The 22,371-nt window shown below is 42.4% G+C and overlaps 1 protein-coding gene across 4 annotated transcripts in view; it reads right to left on the bottom strand.

The window, feature by feature from the left end:
- The window catches only part of FILIP1 (filamin A interacting protein 1), a 192,433-nt gene that overhangs the window by 97,995 nt on the left and 72,067 nt on the right, over positions 1-22,371 (bottom strand). For all 4 annotated transcript variants that reach the window (XM_060168334.1, XM_060168332.1, XM_060168331.1 and 1 more), the window contains one exon: positions 10,047-10,328. In XM_060168334.1, the coding sequence (XP_060024317.1) occupies positions 10,047-10,328 (282 nt within the window). The remainder of the gene's footprint in view (positions 1-10,046; positions 10,329-22,371) is intronic.

Raw genomic sequence — 22,371 nt, 5'->3', positions numbered from 1 at the left:
AATGGAACTCACTAAGGAAAAGAAAACCCATCCCTAAGGAAAAAAGTGATAAATGGAACTCTTGTAGGTTAAACCTATCGTGCTTGGTTGCTCTAGGTAATTCCATCTGAACAGATTATTACCATTCCCAGTGGAGTTATGACATCTCTCGTTAAAGATGACAGGAAAGTAAAATCTTAGTATGGTAGTAGGAACGTCACTGTAAACATTTGGGACCATTACTGTTAAATCAATAACATTGTGTATACTATGAACTTACACTTTCTCTATATAGTTCAAAGTCTTTTGCAGACATTAAAAAATGGATTTTATGACGGTCTCATAGGGTGTACAAATATTAGGACCTTCTGAGATTAATCATCAGTTACCAGTAGACAAACAATGACGCGTCCAGCCCTTTTCTAGGTACAATGAGGCACACGAAAGAAGCAGAAGACACAATCCCTTCTCTCAAGTTGTTTCAGGCAGCAAATATAAGTAAGTACATAAAACACCTGGGGACTGTGTATGTATGGGAACTATGGTTTATATTTCAGGATTTCAGGACAGGAGAAAGACAAGTGTCAGGGAGCAAGTAATTAATTAGAAAATACTTCACAGAGGAGGTAAGCCTTTGGTGGTCCCTAAAAGAAATCTGTGAGAGGTTGGGAGAGGGATGAATAGGCAGAGCACAGAGGATTTTAAGAGCAGTGAAAATACCCTGTAAGGTGCTAATAACAGTATATACATGTCATAATACATTTTCCAAACCCATAGAGTATACAACACCGAAAATGAACCCTAAGGTAAACTACAGGCCTTGGGTGATTATGATGTGTCCATGTAGGTGCATCAGTTGTGCCAAATGTCCCACTCTGGTGGGGGACGCTGATAGTAACAGGAGGCTATGCATGCGTTCAGAGGGCATAGGGGAAAATCACTGTACCTTCCTCTCAGTTTTACTGTGGTCCCAAAACTGCTATTAAAAAAATACCCTTTAATAAAAAAGGAAAAAAAGAAACGTTGACTAGTACATGAAGGGAGTATAAGATAGAATAAGGACAAATACATGCCCTGAATTTTCCTAAAGATCCCCAATTTCTGTCCTGTAAGTAGTCTTAAGGTGGAAGAAACATATAAAGAAGCTTAAGGGAAAAAACACTGGGATGGTGTTAGTATTTGAGATTGTACGTGTGAGTGTCTAGGTCAGGGCTGGGAAAGAATTTGAGACTGCCTGATTGGATAGTCAGGATCAAGTTAAGGAAAACAAAAAAAGAGAGTTAATGGCTATGGGGGGGTGGGGGTGGGGGTGGGGGGGTAGGGTGGGTGGGGGTGAGTGGGTGGGGAGCCTGTTAATAAATAGTTTTTACGGACCAGTCTGATCAATTTAGATTTCAATCTGACAGGGTCTAGAGACCTCTTGTAAATTCCTAAGCGCCAGCATGACATGATCAGAGAAGCATTTTCGACGAAATCGTCTGGTAGCAATTATCTATTGAGCTTCTGCTCCCCAGCCCTCATACTTACTAAATGATACAGACTTGCTCTCCACTCCAAATCCTGCCATCATCCTAGGAGGTGTCAACATTCACGACTTTAGCCAATATCTTCACTTTACCATGCCTTGACCTCATTAATTCTAATTGCCTTCACTTCCACTCCCAGGACCGCACCCAAGACCTTGCATTAGTTAAAACCACACCACACAGAAAACGTAAGTGCAAAAAGTCCAGCTTCAGGTCCCTCCAGCCCTCTCCGGCCCACACTCCCATGGATGTCGCTTCCTTGCTGGGCACTGTCTCACCAATACACTCCACTTTCTTTCATTTCTGTCCTTTCACTGCACCCACTGGGACAACGTCAACCCCAGATCCAGAGCTATAAAATATATCTCCCCTGTACACTCAGGCTGCCACTGCACACACACGGTCTCTCTGCTGGCTGAGTCCTCAACTCTACTCATTAATGTTTCTATTTGTCCACGGTCTCCTTCCTTTGACATTCCCCTCGGTAGCAATACGGCATGTACATCTTTATCCTTAAGACCACTGCTTGGTCCCATCTCCTTATTTTCAGCAGAATATCACTTTGTCTTTTCCTTGCTGAGAAAGCCGAGGCTTTGGGGAGATCTCCCTCAATTGCCCACCTTCCTCTACAAACGGTATATTTATCCCCACCCATTCTTTCTCCTCTCTGTCACAGAAGATGAAGGCTCTCCCTTCTTTTCAAGGTCAAAACCAAGGTCAGCCCCCAGACTGTGAGGAGAACCACTGAAAGAAACCACCCGCCCTGGTCAGGCAAGATAGGAACCACTTGCATCAGTTCTCTTACAACAGGAGGTCTTGGTAAGGAACGCGGAACTAACAAGCTACGGCCAACTGGAAGAATTAGGGAAAGGTCAAAAGGAGAGAAGAGACACCAGTCCACATGTCCTACCAACCTTCCAGAATCCTTCTCACTGGAATCCATCTTGGCTGAGTGATGTGTGCGCCACCAGGAAGGACCCTGAGTCAGGATGATTGGCCACAGAAAACCCAGAAACTAACCAATTACCGTAAAACCCGAGAGTGCGAGCCACACGGCAGAGCAGTTCTTCTGGGTTCCCTTACCCTGCTGCTCTCCGCTCAGGCTCCCCTTTCCAATAACACCTCTTGCTTTGTCAGCACACGTGTCTCCTCGGACAATTCATTTCCGGGTGTTAGACAAGAGCCCACGCTCGGGCTCTGGAAGAGGTCCCCCTTCCTGCAACAAAACCATACCTTTGATTCCCTCCCCCTGCCTCCTTCAAGACATTGCTTCATCAAAAATCCTTGCTCTTTCCCATACCTTTGACCCTGCTCATTTTTGGTTCTATAACCCTTTAACACAAAAACACGTAAAGTCTCTTTCATCATTAAAAACACTCCCTTCACCTGAGTTTCCTTCTAGCTACCATCCTATTTTTCTCCTCCTTCATTATCTAAAGTTTTCCAAATACCATCTACATCGGCTGAGTGTAGTAATCACAACAGCCCCAGAAAGCAGGAAATACACAGACAGGGAGTAAACAAAGGCTCAGAGTCAACACTAATAAGGTCAACTTCCAAACCATCTGGGTTCTACAACACTTCCCTGCAGGACCTGGCATTCAAGTTATGCTGTTTTAGCCTTTTACTTTTTAATACTCCCATGTTTCACTTAAAGCCCCCAAATAGAGAAAAGCAGCATGGTGATTTCAAAGCAGGAAGTCATCAAATGTACTAAGGACATACTCTGTGCCAGACGAACGATTTACTGCTATGCTAAACAAAAGGGAAATTTAGCTTCTTCGGCTGTGTTCAAAAAAAAAAAAAATCTAATTAACCCTTCCAGACAAAAAAAGATTTTCTAAATTCCTGGATTTTCACTAGAACATGTTACTCTAGTTCGGTACACGGGCCTCTCACTGCTGTGGCCTCTCCCGTGGCGGAGCACAGGCTCCGGACGCGCAGGCTCAGCGGCCATGGCTCACGGGCTCAGCCGCTCCATGGCATGTGGGATCTTCCCGGACCAGGGCACGAACCCGTGTCCCCTGCATCGGCAGGCGGACTCTCAACCACTGCGCCCCCAGGGAAGCCCATTCCTCTAGTTCTTTAACTTCCCTTCACTTCTGCAACCACTGACAGTAGGCTTACACTCACTGAAACTGCCCTGGCAAATGTTCCCAGTGACCTCTGGACCCACAAACCCAACAAACACTATTCAGTCATATTCAACTGAAACTCTCTGCTGGTTGGACTGAAGCAACCTCTCTGTCCTTCTTGACAGTCTTGACTCCCTTGGATTCTGCATCCTCCACCTCTTCACACCTGCTGACGGTTGTTTTTCGGATGTCTTATTTGTGGCCTCCAAATGGAGGTGCAGTTTTCTCTCCACCGAATACTTCTCCACAGAAGGCAGACTGTTCACTGATGAGCACGACCCATACTTTTCCACCCGCTCAGTGTTTGATTCTGCTCAGGGTGGTCCCTAAGCTCCTCTCTGCCTGTCCAAGACCTACCAATCCTTCAAGGTCCAGTTCTTCAGTGAAACTTTCCTCCACTCATCTCCTGAGATTTTCACAATCTTTCCCACCTTTGTACTCCCATAGTTTGCATTGCAGTTACCCTACAAAATATTCATTCCTGTACATTCTCATCTGTCCTACAGGTTGGGAGCTCTTTCTTCATGACTGCTGTAATAGCCGGTGCTGAAAACCACGCTTGACACATAGTTGGAGCTCATCAGATTTTAGCTATGAGTATTATTATTACTCACCTTTGCATTTTTCAGACCTCCAGTTTCTTAAATATCAGAAAATCAATCAATTTTGAATTAATTAATGCCTTAAGAATGAATAGACTCTCTTGGTGAGAAAAAAGAGTGGACAGAGGACTCACCTATAGTAGGTAGTAGTGAGGTTAAAAAAGAAAAAAACCAAACTAGTGAACAATATTAAAGAAAATGGCTAGGAGCCCCAAAAGGAGAGAACAGAGAAAACTTCTAACAATCCACAGGCATATTGAAACAGAGCGAGGCCTTGTAGGGCTCCTAGGCATGGAGGCCTTTTTTGTTCCCTGTTTCTTGTAGGCAAGACTCCAGCCTCCGTGACCTTCCCTGAGATCCAAAGGGCAAATTCAAGCAGCTGCTAATCAAGGGAGGAGCAGCCACGAAACCACCTGAGGCAAGATTAAAGGGACAAGAGAAGCTCATCAAGATTAGGAGACTGGGGACTTCCCTGGTGGCGCAGTGGTTAAGAATCCACCTACTGGGCTTCCCTGGTGGCGCAGTGGTGGAGAGTCCGCCTGCCGATGCAGGGGACGCGGAGTCGTGCACCGGTCCGGGAAGATCCCACATGCTGCAGAGCTGCTGGGCCCATGAGCCATGGCCGCTGAGCCTGCGCGTCCGGAGCCTGTGCTCCGCAACGGGAGAGGCCACAACGGGAGAGGCCACAACAGTGAGAGGCCCGCGTTTGGCAAAAAAAAAGAATCTGCCTACCAATGCAGGGGACAAGGGTTCGAGCCCTGGTCTGGGAAGATTCCACATGCTGTAGAGCAACTAAGCCCATGTGCCACAACTACTGAGCCTGTGCTCTAGAGCCCGTGCTCCACAACAAGAGAAGCCACCGCAGTGAGAAGCCCGTGCACTGCAACAAAGAGTAGCCCCGCTCACCACAACTAAAGAAAGCCAGCATGCAGCAAGACCCAATGCAGCCATAAATAAATAAATAAAAGATTAGGAGGCCGACCACCTGAGACCCTGCACACACCCTAATCTTGCCAGCAACTCCATCCTTGGGAAGTACTGTTGTAAAACTCCTTATCAAATCCTCTTGGGTTGGGACACAACCCCTCATGGGTTTTGGAGAAAGGAGACTGCTGTGTCCCCCTTTGCCTGGCAAAGTAATAAAGCTCTCCTTTTCTACTTCACCCAGAACACTGTCTCTGAGATTCGATTCGGCACTGGTGTACAGAGAAGCTGAGCTTTCAGTAACAATATTATCTGTTTCATAAATTATCTTTGGAATACAACAACTCCTTCTGCCGGTCACCCAGATGAAGGAAGATTTCTCACTGTGTAGTGACTCTGCCTCTGACTCAGCCTGGCGAACACCAAAGCCCAGTGGAATGGTAGTGCACCGTAGAGTTACTATCTTGTTTTCTCTGAGCCTCCTTACGCACAGGTAGAAGAGAACTAACTATAAGGACAAAGGAAAACATGATGAAAGTCAATTTGAGGTTGGTTTTTCTAATACGTATTTGAGTGGCTATATCAAGGGAATTTACTATATAAAAGAGCTAGATATTTTTTTCATCAAGAAAAAGAATCAATTAGTATCCTGCTTTTGAATTATTCTACAAGAATATCCTTCTGCCAAGTATTCTGTGTTATGGCTTTTTGATGTAAGTACCATTTCCTTTGAACTTTTGTCGTTTTTACTTCAGCCAAATTGACTGGCTTCTTGAAAGCACTATTTTTGGACAAATACAAGGGGAAATTAATCATGATGCCCAAGTGATGGTCTGGGTGTACTATTTCATTATTTCAGTTTAGTCTAAGAAATATGTAAGCAGTTTTTCACCCAGAGAGTAAAAATGTTCCAATTTATTAGAAAGTACTTGTTACTGGAAGCAGTCAAGGACAGAAGTGTAATCATGGAAACCATCCCAGCTGCTTCTATGCAGGCAATGCCGGCCAGTAATTGTGCTGAAATGACGAGCTTGCATCTGCTAAGGTGTGGCTTGAAAAGTCTGGAAGATGTCACGCTCCAAGACCAAGGGCATGACATAACCAGTTCCAGACAAGACTCCCTAAAATGCAAAAATCCCTGGGAGGAGCAACTCCATTTCTAATGCATGTCGTGAAGGTGAACCTCAAGAGTTCACTGGACACCTCACTGGCAAAAACAAAACAAGACAAAACAAACAAAAAACCAGCCAATTTGCAAATTTTGCAAAAAGCCAATGCTAACAATAAAGGTCAAAGGTCATTCTGTCTACAATGTTGGTTCAACAAATTCCCATAGATCACACAACAGATTCCAAAGACGGCAGAGTACTGGTACCAGAAAACAAAGAGAATTGTCTATAATGTCCAAAACCCTGGCTATAGAGAATGAGTGAGATCAAAAAGAAGCCTAAGAAAAAGAAAACTGGCATGAAGAGCCTGAGTGAACCTCCATCTCCTAGTTTCCCCCCAAGTCACTTCCAGGGTACATCTCCTACAGGCAGACTTGATCTCGGTCTCATCTCCCCAATATTATAAGCCTTTCTCTCTGTGTGTCACCCTCCTGATTTTGACCCGTGGTTCCAGTCCCCCACAAGTCTGACCCTCATAGAACAGTGAATATGAAGCCCCAGGGTTGCGTGGTGCCCAGCCCGTGGCCATGTGACACTCCTCCCCGCCTCCCTAGTTTTCTCAAGATCAAGATCACACCAAAATGCAAGGCTCAGGTCATGGTCCACTTCCTTGATGTGAAAGAAACCTTCCTCACTTTCTCTTACCTAAAAAATTCTCAGGCTTCCCTGGTGGCGCAGTGGTTGAGAGTCCGCCTGCCGATGCAGGGGACGCGGGTTTGTGCCCCGGTCCAGGAGGATCCCACATGCTGCGGAGCAGCTGGGCCCGTGAGCCATGGCCGCTGAGCCTGCGCATCCGGAGCCTGTGCTCCGCAACGGGAGAGGCCACAACAGTGAGAGGCCCGCGTACCGCAAAAAAAAAAAAAAAAATTCTCATCATTTCACAAAATGGCTTTGGCCCTGGAGTTCACAGAGTGAGTCTACTTCAAAGAAATCCTGAAGACGAAGAATAAATATAAAGGTCCTAGAGCCCACCCCTGCACATCCCCCGAGTGGAAGTGTTAGAAAGGAAGGGAAACTGAACTGAGAGACACAGAATCTGGATCTGGAGCAAATGTTAACTAAATTGCTGTGCGACCTTGGGCAAGTCACATAACTTGTCTGAGTGTCAGTTTCACACTTGAAATATAAAGGAGGTGGATAGACACCTCAAAGCTGCTTGTCAGCCCTGATACTTTATAGAACCTCGGAACAGCACATGCAGAGGAAGTGTATTTGAGTCATAACACAGCTGCTCCATAAAGGGAGGTGATACGTGGCCTTTGAGGTCCGGGAGACAACTCACTAAATGCTCATAAATGTCAGGCTGAAGAGCATATAGGCCTGAGCCGAGGGTACCTAAACTCTCTGTCTCTCTTCTCAGTGCCAGATCTTTAGATAGAGGTTTTTTTTGCTTGTCTCTATTGTGGCAAACCTGGCCCATAGCTGTCACATTTTCACCAGCCCACTCACATTTGCTAATGCCGACTCCCTTCCACTCTTAGCTACAACACACACACCCCCTCCTGTGACGATGAAATGTAAATATGGGAAATATAAATATGCCTCTAAATATAGGAACAGTCTCGTTTTTAACAAATCTAGTATTGCAAAATCTGCATTTACAAGTACAGATACTTACATATGTATGTGTGTGCATATAAATATATGGGGGGATGGAGTATTTGCTTTGCAAATGAACTCACCATGAAATTCCTTATAATATCAGGTCCTTCATTTCTCCACTGCCTCCCCTACAAATATCTTACACTCTTTCCTTATGTATTGCTGCTCAGGAATACATCAGTTTTGGAAGGTAAGGTATCCTGTATTCACAAAGATTAAGGGAGAGCAAAATGCATTTCTTTGGCGCCTTCTACTTAATTTCTTTAATGTCCTGGGTGTATGGGCTTGTAGTTTGCATGCCTAGGCTCTGGAACCATATCTGGAAACACCATGAACATAAAAGCCACGTGAATCCTAAATACAGTCCACAATCTACCATGATATGACATCCTTCTACAGATATTAGAGTCTAGAAGAGCCACAGGCTTCACACAAGCCACCGTGCCTGGAGGAAATAAGCTGATGACAAGTGCTTTGTGAAGATTTCTTAGGTCACTGTTGTACCTTCCACTCAGGTCAATAGCTGTAGGCTGGAAGCAGCTTAAAAAATTGGACTAATATACTCTGCCTCCTTAAACAATAAATGTTAATAGAACAATAACCACATTTCTGGCAGTGGTGAAGCTATTTTTAGTAATGGTGGTGCTCTGGAAATTTTCATCTTTTGCTGTGAAATGCAAAGGTGATTTTTCTCAGTCTATAAATGGTAAGCTCAATCGCACTTGTTTGTTTTTAATTTGAGTTTTGCATGTTTTCTATTTCTCTTTACCCCAGGGGTTTCCTTATCTGTAGGCACTCACAGATTAGAACAGGAACAGATCAGATCCCCCTAGTTTAGGATAGGTTGCAAGTAATATGTCTGATGATAACAGCACCAAACAAAGGCTTCATCTCATTCAATTTTTGGTATTCCCCTAGAGGCTTATGCAAGTTAAGAACCTAACAAAAACAAAAAGGAAAACAGCAACCTCACTCTTAAATCATCCTCTCCTCAAAAAAAAAAAAGTTATTGTTTCCCCACTTGGAGAAATATAACCGTCCAAGGCTCAGAAACTCAGAAGAATCCCAGCTCCCTCTTGGATCCTTAAAAACATTCTCTTAGGGCTTCCCTGGTGGCGCAGTGGTTGCGAGTCCGCCTGCCGATGCAGGGGACACGGGTTCGTGCCCCAGTCCAGGAGGATCCCACATGACGCGGAGCGGCTGTGCCCGTGGGCCATGGCCGCTGGGCCTGCACGTCCGGAGCCTGTGCTCCACGATGGGAGAGGCCACAGCAGTGAGAGGCCCATGTACCACCAAAAAAACCCAAAAAAACATTCTCTTAGTGGGGGACCTGGTAGCCACAGAAGGTTGGTGGGGATGGATAGTGGAAGGTGCCCTGGACCAAGAATCAGGGGGCCTAAGATGAGATCTGTACAACCCATTAACCCTTCTGGGCCTGTCTCCTCATTATAAATTATAGATAATGATACCCACATTATTATTGAGATCAAATGAGATAATAGACTTGAAAATGCTTTGTGAAAGTATCAAGTTTTCACAATACAATGCTCTGCTGATTTGAGTGCATCTCAACTCCTATGACCTTGTAGAAAATTAAAGCTGAAAGTCACAAAGAAGAGAGAAAAGAGTAAGACTGGTTTAAACAAAGTTTCCTTCTCTTTCTCTCTGTCTCTCTGTCTCTCCCTCTACCTCTTTATCTCTCTTTTACTCTACCTTCTGGAAAAAAGCAAAAGTAGCAATTGATCTTAACTCTGCCTTCTAATAATCATGACCTTTTCACAGTTTGCAACCACAGTCAAGGGCTAAATTAGATGTTCTCATTGATTACCTACTACTAGGTGTTAAATTATTATCAAAATTATGTCATGAAGAAATTTTCTGCTTCTAGAGAAGCTTGATGTTAGAATCAGCATCTATTCATTTATTCGTTCATTCAACAAAAAACGTATTCAGTGCAAACTTGTGCCAGGCACTAGGGATGCAGGAATGAATAAGGAAGACAGTCCTTTTCCCCATGAAGTTCACAATCCAGTGAGGTAGACAGGTTCATAATCTCTTATTTTATAACTTCAGACTAGAGACACAACAATTGAAAAAATTGGACTCTACCTGCAGCTCCCCTTCCATTATACTCAGTAGCTGGATGAGGTCTTCTTTGGATAACTCCAAGGATTTCTTATTCTTTCGTTCACTTTCTCCAGATGGTTTTAGGTGTCGTTTGACAGTTCCTGAGGCCATGACATCTTCCTCCTTTCTATTTGATTTGTTCTTCTTTTTTGTATCTTCCGAGAGACTTTTATCATCAGCATTGCTGATGATGGAGGACTTGGGGCAGGAGACATGCCCGTTGGATGAACTTTCACCACCCTGGTTTCGGGATCTCATTCCCACCTACAACACGTGAAAAAAGATAAGATGTTTTTACCACCACTGAAATTATTTTTGTCTAACTACTCAGAAACTAATAGCAGCTTTACAACATCACCAAGAAAGAAGAACCAAAAGATCAGTCCCAAGTTAGCTTCCTTACAGCTTTAATGAGCGTGTCGTTAAAAACTGCAGGAAAATACTTTGACCATCTTCAGGAAAAGATGGAAATGTGATTCTAACCTCACAAACATGTCAAGCCAAGTAATCAAGGTGAACATCAGCAAGGCCAAGTCACGATGACAGCACTGCTGATTCTGTCAAGTATCTTTGATAGAATGTGATAAGAATGGCACTTTACCTTTGTGACCTTCCTTCTCCAAAACGTGACCCAAGTCTAACAATGAGAAAAACATCAAGCTGATCCCAACTGAGAGACACTCTACAGAATGCCTGACCAGTAATTTTTAAAACTATCAAGGTCATCAGAACAAGGAAAATTTGAATAACTGTCACAGCCAAGAGAAGGCTAAGAACACATGAGAACTAAACATAATGTGGCATCCTGGATGGGATCTTGAAACAGAAAAAAGACATTAGGGAAAAATTGAGGAACTATGAATAAAACATGGACTTTAGTCAATAATAATGTGGCAGTATTGGTTTATTAATTATAGCAAATGTACCACACTAACTAAGGTGTTAATTACAGAGGAAATTGGGGGTGGGGTGTATGGGAACCCCCAGTATTATCTTTGCAATAATTCTGTGAATCTAAAGCTTTTATAAAATAAAAAGGTTTTTTTTTAAAATGATTCTAAATTGTCTATCAGAAAATGCAAACCTCAAACCCTGCCAGGAACAAGTTGGAAGTCACAATGTGCAGAAAAATCCACATAGAGTGAGGGTTGGCGGGGCTTGAAGTGGAGAGAGAAAATGGGAAAAGCCAAGGGAAGGGGGGGTAGTTTTTAGTGATATGGAATTCTATTTTTCCACAGCCTCTTTTTCAAAAGCAGGTGTTTTGTTTTTGTTTTGTTTTTTAATGTCAGTCATTTACAGTAATAAGAACAAGAGTACAAAGAATTGGGAGAAAACAGATCAATTTCAAAATCAAAATTTTTAAAAATATTTTGAGGTAAAGTAAAGAAAAAAAGACAAAAACAGCAGTTAATCTGTCCCATGGGGAGCACGTTTGAGTCATTCCATTTTGAACGCTTTGCAGAGTCTGTGTCAATCTCTGAGCAAAAGAACTTGACTAACAGGTATGATACAAACAAACACACTGAGCTCAAAGGCTAAGCCTCCAAGTTCCGGGAAGATAGCTCTAATATCCTGGGGGTGGTACCATAAAATTCGCCTAAACCCTTAAATAGAGTAGCTTAGTGCATGGGCTTATTTAAAACTCACAGTATAAATAGTCCTTCCCTTGAACAGCTAAGCAGCAAGATTTTCATTACTCATTCCAGAGAAAATACAGAGACTTGTTTTCTGAAAGTAAATTTCCTTTATGAACCCAACCATAGTTAAGAAACCAAGGAAAGCTTTTCAAAACACTAGGTTTATAATAGAAAAATAAATACAGTGTGATGTTTCCTTTTAGATAGTGAACATTCAATTCTTCTAACAAATCTTGAAATCTACATTCATGCTCCTTTTTTGAACTGAACCCTTACAACCAGATGCACCCTTTTGTGTGTGTGTGAACTTTCTATAGCACCCTAATTTTGAACACTATAAACTGAAAATGTGGTCCTTAATACTAGTGCCGTGTTTTCTGGTTTACTCAGTGATTAGTTCCTGAAATTTTAGAGCATTTTTGTGCTTTGCTGGTGAACAAAGAATAAATGTTTCTTTGTAATGGAAGCCAGAGCACTTTAGAGCAGACCTACTGTATTTTCTCACAGCTTGTCTGTGGCAGAGTGGGCTGACTTAAATCCCAAGCCAAAAAAAAAGGACGAGACGAATAGAAGGTTTTGAATGTCAGCACAATACACCACCCTGAATATGCCTCTTTGGCATATTGATTACTTTAAACTCATTATTTTTAAGAAACAGCAGACACATGTGAAGCTCTGAAACCTGGGTAGAAATTACCCTTTTTAAAGACATATTTACATTTATAAGGGAAATCTCTGTAAGGGTGTCTCCCTTGCTGTACCAGGAAGAGAAGGATGACTCTAAAATCTCTAGAAACTCTTATCAATGCAGAAGGCAATGACTTAAATCTGCATTTACGCTGCTTTCCTTGTTTACTGTGGTTTCTTCATAACCTCTCATAAGTGGCTCCCCAACTCCCGACATCTTTCTTTTGTCTTTAGCTGAAGCTGGTATTTAAGGTGATGGCTTGGGCCATTTCAGAGAGTTACGTGGTTTTCCTGGGTCTCTCCCATGTATACCAGAGGTATACATGTTATTAAACTTCTGTTTGTTTTCTCCTACTAATCTGTATTTTTATTACAGAGTTATATCAGCCAAGAATCTTAGAAGCGTAAAGGGAAAATTATTTTTCCTCCTCCCACAGTTTCAAATTTAACTCTTGACCTGTTACACATCATAACTAAGACACATGGGCTTCCCAAATTGAATTGTGATTCCCTATGACTCCATGCCACATGTGAATTTCTTTGATCTGAAATAATTTCTCTGTTAGATCTTAAGGCTCTTTGGAATGGTACATCAAATATTGATTTAACAACTTCAATTTAGATCATGCGTTAATGGAAGTTCCAGGCAATATTTCCCAAGGCACGGGAAGTAAGATGGTAATGTCTGAAAGTTAATCATACGCAACATTTGTGTTTGACTCTAACATGTGCTTGTGTCTTTTTTCCCTGGATTTCCTGTATCTTTTATAGGATCTATAGTATTAGGATATTTGTAAAATAGGACAAATGCATATCTATCTATATATTACATGCACTTAAGTATATTTGCAAACACACAGAAAGTGGCATTTACCTATCTTTACCTCCACAACAAAGTCAGCCATCAGCACCTGTTCTATCTCAGGATTGCAAAAGTACTCAGAGATAGCAAACTAGTCAAGAAATGTTTTAGAAAGGAATTGGACAACATGTAAGAAGGAGAAAAACGTAATTTCTCAATAGTGTAACCAAGCCTGCCCTCAATAATATCCACTTTAAACCACTTTATTCTACTTAGTAGGAGATAGAGTCCAGACAGGAACAGACTTTCATGTATCACATTTAGTGACATTCATACTCTTCTGTATTCTAACAGCTCTCACTGTTTCTTAAGTGCTACACAGTGTGCTAAGCATTTTATATACAACATCTCAATTAAATTAATATTCTCATCAACCCTAGTGGGTGCTATTATTCTCAGTTTTACAGATGAGGCCACTGAGGTTTAAAGAGATTAAATATCTTTTTCTGGATCACACAGTTACTCCTAGGGAATAGAAGAGCTAGGATTTGAATCCAGGTGTGACCCTAAATACTTACTCTCTATATGGCTTTTTTCTAAGTTCTTAAACACATGCAAATTGGAAGTGAAGGGGCCACCTTGGAAAGCAGATGACCCAGACAGTTTTACAAATGTTTTCTAAATTCATGTTTTTTCACTTCATACTACAGAGTTGGAGAAATTCATTCATCTGTCTTCTTCCATAGGCACTCTTGCAAAACTCACACAGCAACTGAAATTAGGTTGCTAAGCAAAACTACTCTTCCCAAAATAATTAACCTGCTGCAGACCTTGTAAAATGATGACTCATTTAAAAATCTTTCTGAGAAGCAACAGGGCTAATTATTAAGGATACCGGTTATGAAAACAGGATGTAGTCTGAACAGGGACCATTACAGACTTAATGTGTTAAAAGTCCCAGAGTTGAACAATAGTAAATAAACATTTAGTCAGAGTTGGCCAAATTCTGTCCATTGTGCTCACAGGAGTAGCAGGCAGATAACAGAAAGGCATCTGGCACTTTGCAGGCTTTTTTTTTTTTTTGCGGTACGCGGGCCGTTCACTGCTGTGGCCTCTCCTGTTGCGGAGCACAGGCTCCGGACGCGCAGGCTCAGCGGCCATGGCTCACGGGCCCAGCCGCTCCGCCGCATGTGGGATCTTCCCGGACCGGGACACGAACCCGCGTCCCCTGCATCGGTAGGCGGACTCTCAACCACTGCGCCACCAGGGAAGCCCCTGTAGGCTTCTTAATAGTTAGTTGGGGGTGGGGGCAGAATACATGACCACAAATATGCCACTTTGGCATGTGGATTGTTTTGAACTAAAGGCAATCAAAACCCAGCAGACTCAGGTAAAGCTCTTTTCCTCCCCATCAACTGCCTAAATTTACATTGGAAAGAGGGCCTATACCAGGAAGAGAGATACGTTTTACCTAAGAAACGTAATCTGTAATAGGACAACATTTGTTTTTCAAACATTTCCTCTGCCTTCCTGTGAACGGCCTTCCTCCCCCTTGTATCCCCAGACCCATACCCCTTTCCTTAGCTCAAGGTTTTATATAAGCTTCAATTACCTGGCTGCCATTCAGGTCTCATATTTTCATGGGACTCCTGTATGTATAAAATTAAATTTGTTTTTCTCCTATTAATCTCTTATATCAATTTCATTATTAAACCAGCCAAAGAAGGTTGGGACATGTAAATAACAAACTTTCTGAATGAAGCCAAGAATGCTTTTGCTTCGTTCCAATGCATATCCTTTGAAGAAAGTGCTCCTCAAGAAAATGGTGTAAAGAAATTGAAGATTCACATCAGATTTAGAACTGTTTTGGTTTGTTTTTTTTTTTTTGAATCAATGTTATTCGGGGCACAGATTCTTCTATTTAATAAATAAATCATCCTAACATAGTTCATGAAATACATTTACTTTTCCTTGCATAGTAATTTGTCAGCAACACTTTGCATGGAATTTTCTGACTACAGTGTGAAGAAAAGAAAGACCAAATTTTATTCCAAACCTCCCTCTTTTAGGTCTATGGTCATCTCTCTTCCTACTTTTCCTCCCCATATGTTGGGCAATAAACAGTGTACTGTCAGATGAACAATATCCTAGGAATCAGAAAATACTTATAACAATTTTGAGTAATTTACACTGAACTAACAAGTATTTCTAGAGTTTTTGAACAAGTAAAAAGGACAAAGAAAAAAGTCCTCAGCAATTAAACACCCGTTCTAGCTGCCATCTTCATTAGCTCCTGCAAATCTTGACCTTGAATTTTCCGTAGCAGTCTTACCCTTGCTCTTGCCTCCTTTCAGATTTGTCTTTCCATGTTATGATTCAATGTTGGTCACAATACTCTCCATCCCTACCACCAACAAAAACTTCTTTTCTGCATAAATTAGGTTTTGGCATCTTTCCTATGCTTCTCAAGTATCCATCCACCTCCTGTTTGTTCCTGGTTTTATTTTATTTATATTCTTTTTCAAGAACCTACCCAATGCACAGGTTGAGATACCACAATAATTTTCTTTATATAATTTCCATTTTTTAATTACTTTATAGAATTATAACTATATGGCATAGCAAAAAGGAAAGCACAAAATTACAGGAAGACTACTTTTTCCAGTGTGGCCTGGCAAAGAGCCCGCTGCAAGTGGGGCTTCCAGAGCATGAGCATGGAACTGTCCTGATTCTTTCTTTCATACATAAATGACAATACCCACAGCACCCAAAACCAGAGGCAAAAGAAAACATGTTATGTGAATTTTAAGATGCAAAAGACGCATCAAATCAACTAGTATATTCCCTATCAGTGCCAGATTATTCCCTCTGCTTATCTTATTTACTTGGTTAAGTCTAGTTATAAATATCTCAACTCATGAAATGTTCAAACATTTCTCAGGAGATTATCGTTCATTCTAACAGCACACACTGTTAATAAATGTTCCTAGGTTAGCCCTTAAATTTTCTTTACAATTTTCTTTCATTTTCATAATCCTATTTATGCAGCAAGCCATGTTAAATGATTTTTCACTTCTCATTATCCACACTCATAAAATCCTCAAAATAACTAAGGTTTTTGTTTATGTGAAACCTTTTCATTCTACTAGGACAAATCTACCCAGACCAACTGAAAATTCTTCTAAATGATTTCACAAAATGTTAGAATTCAAGAAAGGGGATTCTGTTGGAGTCACTGCAGTGATGTTGTAACCAAAAGTTTAAGGAAAATATTACAACTATGGCAAAATAGAAAAATATTATTCTATTCTAGCCTAAAACCATGGTGAAATATTTTATGGAGTTCTGCTGAATATTTTTCAAGGAAGATAACAGCAGACCTGGAAAAGGTTTCCAGAAAAAATAAATAAATAAATAACAAGAGAATAGATCAGGGAACTGCCATGAAATAAGAAACAAAAATTTTAATTGTATATTGAGTCTGAATGAATGTACAATTGGAGGGTTTTAAAACTTTGAATATAAAATAGGGTGGCCTCTCTTTTTGTTTTATCTGACAAAGAAAACATCTCTGGAAAATTACCAGACTCCTGGTTAGCCAGAACTAGAATTCCTTCCTGTATTTCATCACTTCTGAAAAGGCCCAGCCCCACAATTGACAAGAATCAGTCATTTCCTTTCACTCACAAAAGAGCCTTATCTATAGCTACAGAGAAAAGTATCTTAGGCTTTCTCTCAGCAGTCTATATGTGATGAATTATTCTTAAATATTATTATACTTCTATTCACAATAATAGTAGCTGACCTTTACTGAGGAGCTTATGCTCTGAGCATTGGGTTAAGTATCTGACATAGATAGTATCATCTCATGAAATCCTAATAGCAATGCATAAAGCAGGTGCTATAATTACTTGTTTTAAAAAGATAAGGAAAGCGAGGCTTAGAGAGATTTAGACCTTTGCCCAAAATAGCGCGGCCAGTACCTGCGAAAGGCTGAACCAGAACACAGGCTTGTTTGGATTCTCCAGGTGCAAGGAGGAAGCTGAATGGCAGTTTTTACCTCTATATCAGGACCACAGCAACACAAATGAACTCGCAGCCATCCTTTCCTGGGGCTGAAATAAGTTTACTCACAGGGTATAGCATTCAGTAAATAGTCTCAAGCCACAAGAGTTGACATAGAATCCCACTATTGCAGCAGATTTTTTCCCTCTAATTTCTACTTGTGTAACATCTTGTTCTTCTAAGACCACCTTCTCTTCCCCCGACAGTGTCCCCCGACACTGTCTTTTTACTTCTCAGTGCTTGAGGTTCTCAAGGAGCTGAAGAGTAACTTTGCCCTTTGCAGTGTTTTGACTTCTGAGTCTTTGAATTAAAAAAGTCACTAAGACTCAAGAAATACAATAATTGCTATACGACTGGATATGGATGAACTGATTCTTTTAATTAGGCAAATTAAGAAAAATTCTAGTTTGCACAGTAGCTGATTATTCTAGTAAGCCAACTGTGCAAAATTTCCTGTTAGAAAAAAATGTTTGTCTTTCTGCAGAAAAGATTCTCAAATAATTGAATTGCAGTTTTCAAGAAATGCGAGGCAAATCACAATGGCTGGATGTTAACAAGATGGGTTAGCCTCCCTGCGGAGAAAGACATGCAGTGGTTTGGGTGATATCACAGCTTCATGCTGACAAGGGAAAAGATGGAATACTGCACAGATCACCCCATCCGTGTGCTGACGATGACTTCATGCGTTCTAATTGCCTACACTTATGTCAACTGTATGCAGGTGTCCTTTAAATGCCTTTTATTTTTAATTTCTCAACCACTTCTTTTTTTTAACATCTTTATTGGTGTATAATTGCTTTACAATGGTGTGTTAGTTTCTGCTGTATAACAAAATGAATCAGCTATATGTATACATACATCCCCATATCCCCTCCCTCTTGCATCTCCCTCCCACCCTCCCTATCCCACCCCTCTAGGTGGTCACAAAGCACCAAGCTGATCTCCCTGTGCTATGCAGCTGCTTCCCACTAGCTATCTATTTTACGTTTGGTAGTGTATATATGTCCATGCCACTCTGCCACTTTGTCCCAGCTTACCTTCCCCCTCCCTGCGTCCTCAAGTCCATTCTCTATGTTTGCATCTTTATTCCTGTCCTGCCCCTAGGTTCATCAGAACCTTTTTTTTTTTTTAAGATTCCATATATATGTGTTAGCATACGGTATTTATTTTTCTCTTTCTGACTTACTTCAATCTGTATGACAGACTCTAGGTCCATCCACCTACAAATAGTTCAATTTTGTTTCTTTTTATGGCTGAGTAATATTCCATTGTATATATGTGCCACATCTTCTTTATCCATTCATCTGTCAATGGCCACTTAGGTTGCTTCCGTGGTCTGGCTACTGTAAATAGTGCTGCAATGAACAGCAACCTAAAATCAGCTGCAATGTAGGAAGTCATGGGTTGTGTCTGTTTTGAACTCCTCCTGACTTTGGTCTTTTCTGAGCATCCCTTGTCTCGGGATAGATCAGAGTATAGGGAGCCTAAACTGAAAACAAACACAGCTACTTTATAAACCAAGCCAGGAGAAAAGTAAAAATTATTCCTATTGGAACACATTCTATGAATGCTACTGAAGCCATATGATTGTCAAAGGTGTTTGATGTTTAAAGACTCTCTTCACTTTGATGCTGTGTGAAGAGGCTGTGAATTCTATGGCCATTAACCAAACTTCATAAACCTAGTTGCTATTTGAGTGTGAAGGCTGGAAAGAACAGTCAAGAGGAGAAATTTGTGATTAGCTAATTAAGGTGCATTAGGAATTGACTCTATCTAAAATGCCATGCTATCCCAGTGCAGAAGTTTCAGGCTCATTTTGTGGGCAGGAAGTATGTAAGAAAATGAGTTACCACCTTTTGGAATAATTTTTTCAAACACGTAATGGCCCCTAACCCCCTCTCTTCTCCACCCTCCAACCACCCCACCTCAGCGTACCACCCAACTCCACGGTAGACCTAAAGGTGTCCCAAGACCTCACGTATCAACAGCCTCAGCATTTGTTTTTCTAACACGCTGAATCCTCCCGGAGATGTTTGCCACTAACCCCAAGGAATCAAGAGATCCACATCCCCACCGTTAACCCCACACTTACTTATTCTGTAATCCTGGACAAGTTCCTTAAGCTCTCCAACCTGTACTTTTTTCATCTTTAAACCGAGGATAATAATGTCTGTTCCACCCACCATGCGTATGTGAAATCATAACGCCTGTTCTACTCTCCGTATGTGTGTGAAAGTATCCACTAGCAGTGGTAAGGCAGGAAGCATTAATCTGAGGCAGATTAACCGCCAGGGTCATCAAACAACTTTCAGCACCTCCACGTAGGTACCACCAGTGACAAAGACACTTTGCTTTCAGCTGTGATCATCTAGCACAGAGGTTAGCAAACTTCTTCTGTAAAGGGGTAAACGTTAAATATTTTGGGCTTTGCAGGCCGTGTGGTCACTGTTCCATTTACTCAACTCTGCTATTGCAACATGAAAGCAGCCACAGACAATTCATAAATGGGTGGGTGTGGCCAGGTTTGACCCTTAGCCCTTAGTTTGCCAGCCCTGAATTAGACTGCGTGACAAATATGATTGATGGATGCATTTAAACTGGGAGAAAGGGAACTGGTTTCTGCCACTCCCCACCCCCTCCCCCAGTGTACAGTGATCAGGAAAATGCCTGAAAATAAGAGAGAAGAAAAGAATTAGGGAAAAAATGAATGCAGTAACTGTGCCATCTGCCTACCCATCCTCTTCTCTTGCAGGTAAGTTGAGGAAGGACAGCTTTACCTGGCTCTTTCCTTTCCTTCACAAAGTCTGAGGAATCTAAAGTGGAAGAGCTTGACAGGCTAAAATTTGAGAGTAGGATAACCCCTGGCACTAGTCATGCCCGGGATATGGAGACAGATAGTAGAGACTTAGCAGTATGTGTCTGTACAACGTGGGTGATGGAGACACGCCCACTAAGTATGTGGAGGAGATAGAGAAGTGGCCGCGGGCCCGCAAGGGTGGAAGGGAGCTGAGAAGGACGGTCGGCGTGCTCATGGCAGAGTCACAGGGCAGAGGGCTTCACAGCAGACCACCCAAACGGGATGAGACGGGAGGCGCAGCTACTCTCAGGGAATCTGCAGCATCTGAGAGTCGTGGAGAGACACTGAACAGCCCAGAAAGAGCCTCAGCCACTACTTTCACCAGGAGCCAGGCTGGGAGAATACAGGTAACCCGCTTCGTAGGAGTGTGACCTGCGCAGTTGCACCAGCCCTGCACTCAGTTTAATGTTCTGCTATTGCTGTCTCAGAATTCTTAATTTTTTTAAACTAGAGTCCCCCAAGTTCCCATTATGCACTGGGCCCCTAAATTATGTGGCCAGTCCCGACAGCCTCAGGGCAATCCCTCTGAACCAGGTGTGCACGCTAGCAGACTACACCACGCCCTCACAACCCCCCAAAGGACGCACAGTGTCTGCGTGGTACCAAATACAGGGGAGGAGAGCTCAGCAGGAGGGAAAGGAAAGACCAAAATGGAATTCTGATTTGTTCTAGGATTGAGCTACGCATATTGAATTTAACCAAAAAAACCCAAAAAACAAAAAAACAAAAACCACCAGATAAAATTGAATTTACCAGGAAATAACCGGGCTAAGGTCTCTGCTTCAGGTGGGGATTGGAGGCACGGAGAATGGGAGAGGTAACCAAAGAGTAACGAAAGCTGAGTTCAGTCATAAAGAAAGTATTAGAATTATGTCCTTGAGTTTTATGGGGCGTCTTAACTGTGAAATATAACACTGGTTACAGCTTTGTAAACCTTAAGGTACTACAGGACTTTCAGGCAATATAGGTAAAGGAGTCTTCCTTTAAATCACATCGCTACTGCTCTCGCCCTGGCTTTGAAAAAGAAAAGCAAGGAATGAGACTCACACACGGGGCCGGAGGAAGCCAGAGCTGGGGCCCTTCCAAAAGTGAAGTGACTGCACGGCACCTGGGAGAGGAGGCTGATGCAGAGAGGGGGTGACACAGGGAGCTCTGCCCCAAGGCCACCACTGGGTGGACTTTCTCTGCCCCCCCTCACCTCCCTCTCTAGGCACCTCTCTTGTTTTCCCATCTGGGTTCCTCACTATGCCTTTCATTGAAATTATAAAAATGAGATCCCGGTGATCTCATTCTGCTCCACGGTGGGCCTTCCCAGCCCAGACTTGCACGAGGTGTTCCCCAAACCCGAACCTGACCCATCTACTAAACTCTAAGTCTTCTGGGTTCTAAGGATGGGGTTAAGAAATCACCTGGTTAGATTTAAGTCACATCATAGCATCACTACCCTTACTCTGTATTCCTCAGTCTTAAACCTAGATTGAAATGAAAAGGGAAGTAGTCATTTTAAAGAGGTTCGATTGAAGGTAGGGTGAGGGCAGATTTTCTTTAAGTCATACCACTGGGCGATTCTCCTATGTAAAAGAAGTCATGGCGGGGGGAGGGTAAGAAACACTCCAGGAACAGATTTTATTCTTCTCTTCTCTCTCGACACATGCAATTCCCAGATCCCCTTTTCTCTACTACCATGTGCCAACGTCCTCTTCGGTGTCACATACCTTCTTTGGAGAGCCAAGCTGGACCCAGAGTTCACACAGCACACAGATCTTGGCTCCTAAAACCTGGTGCTGACGGTGTGGGACCAGGAAGCCCAGGGTTACAGCAACCGTCAGGGCCCCGGGAACACACTGCAGGCAGAGCAGCTCCCTCTGCAAGCCCAGGGCAGCGGATCTCACACTTCAGAATCACCTGGAGAGTATGTTAACACGCACATTGCTGGTCCCCATGTCCAGAGTTTCTAATTCTGTGGGTCTAGGATGGGGCCTGAGAGTTTGCATTTCTAACAAGTTCCCAGGTGATGCTACTGCTGCTGGTCCCAGGACCACACACGGAGAAACAACACTCTAGGGTTGGGATAGGTCCGGACAGCTGCAAAGAGGCCTCAGGATATCTATCTATTTCAGCTAGAAACTCTCTGCTTTTCCCCTAACTAAACTAGAAATGGTTGACTTGGCTGGAGAAAATGTTAATCGTAACTATTTACATGACTGATTATCATTCATCCTCCAGCAGAGGCCCTGTTGGAGTGTTTAAACTTATAGG

This window comes from Lagenorhynchus albirostris, chromosome 12, assembly GCF_949774975.1.
Source record: "Lagenorhynchus albirostris chromosome 12, mLagAlb1.1, whole genome shotgun sequence".
In the NCBI taxonomy this organism is placed as follows: Eukaryota; Metazoa; Chordata; class Mammalia; order Artiodactyla; family Delphinidae; genus Lagenorhynchus; species Lagenorhynchus albirostris.
This window is presented reverse-complemented; position numbering and strand designations above follow the sequence as displayed.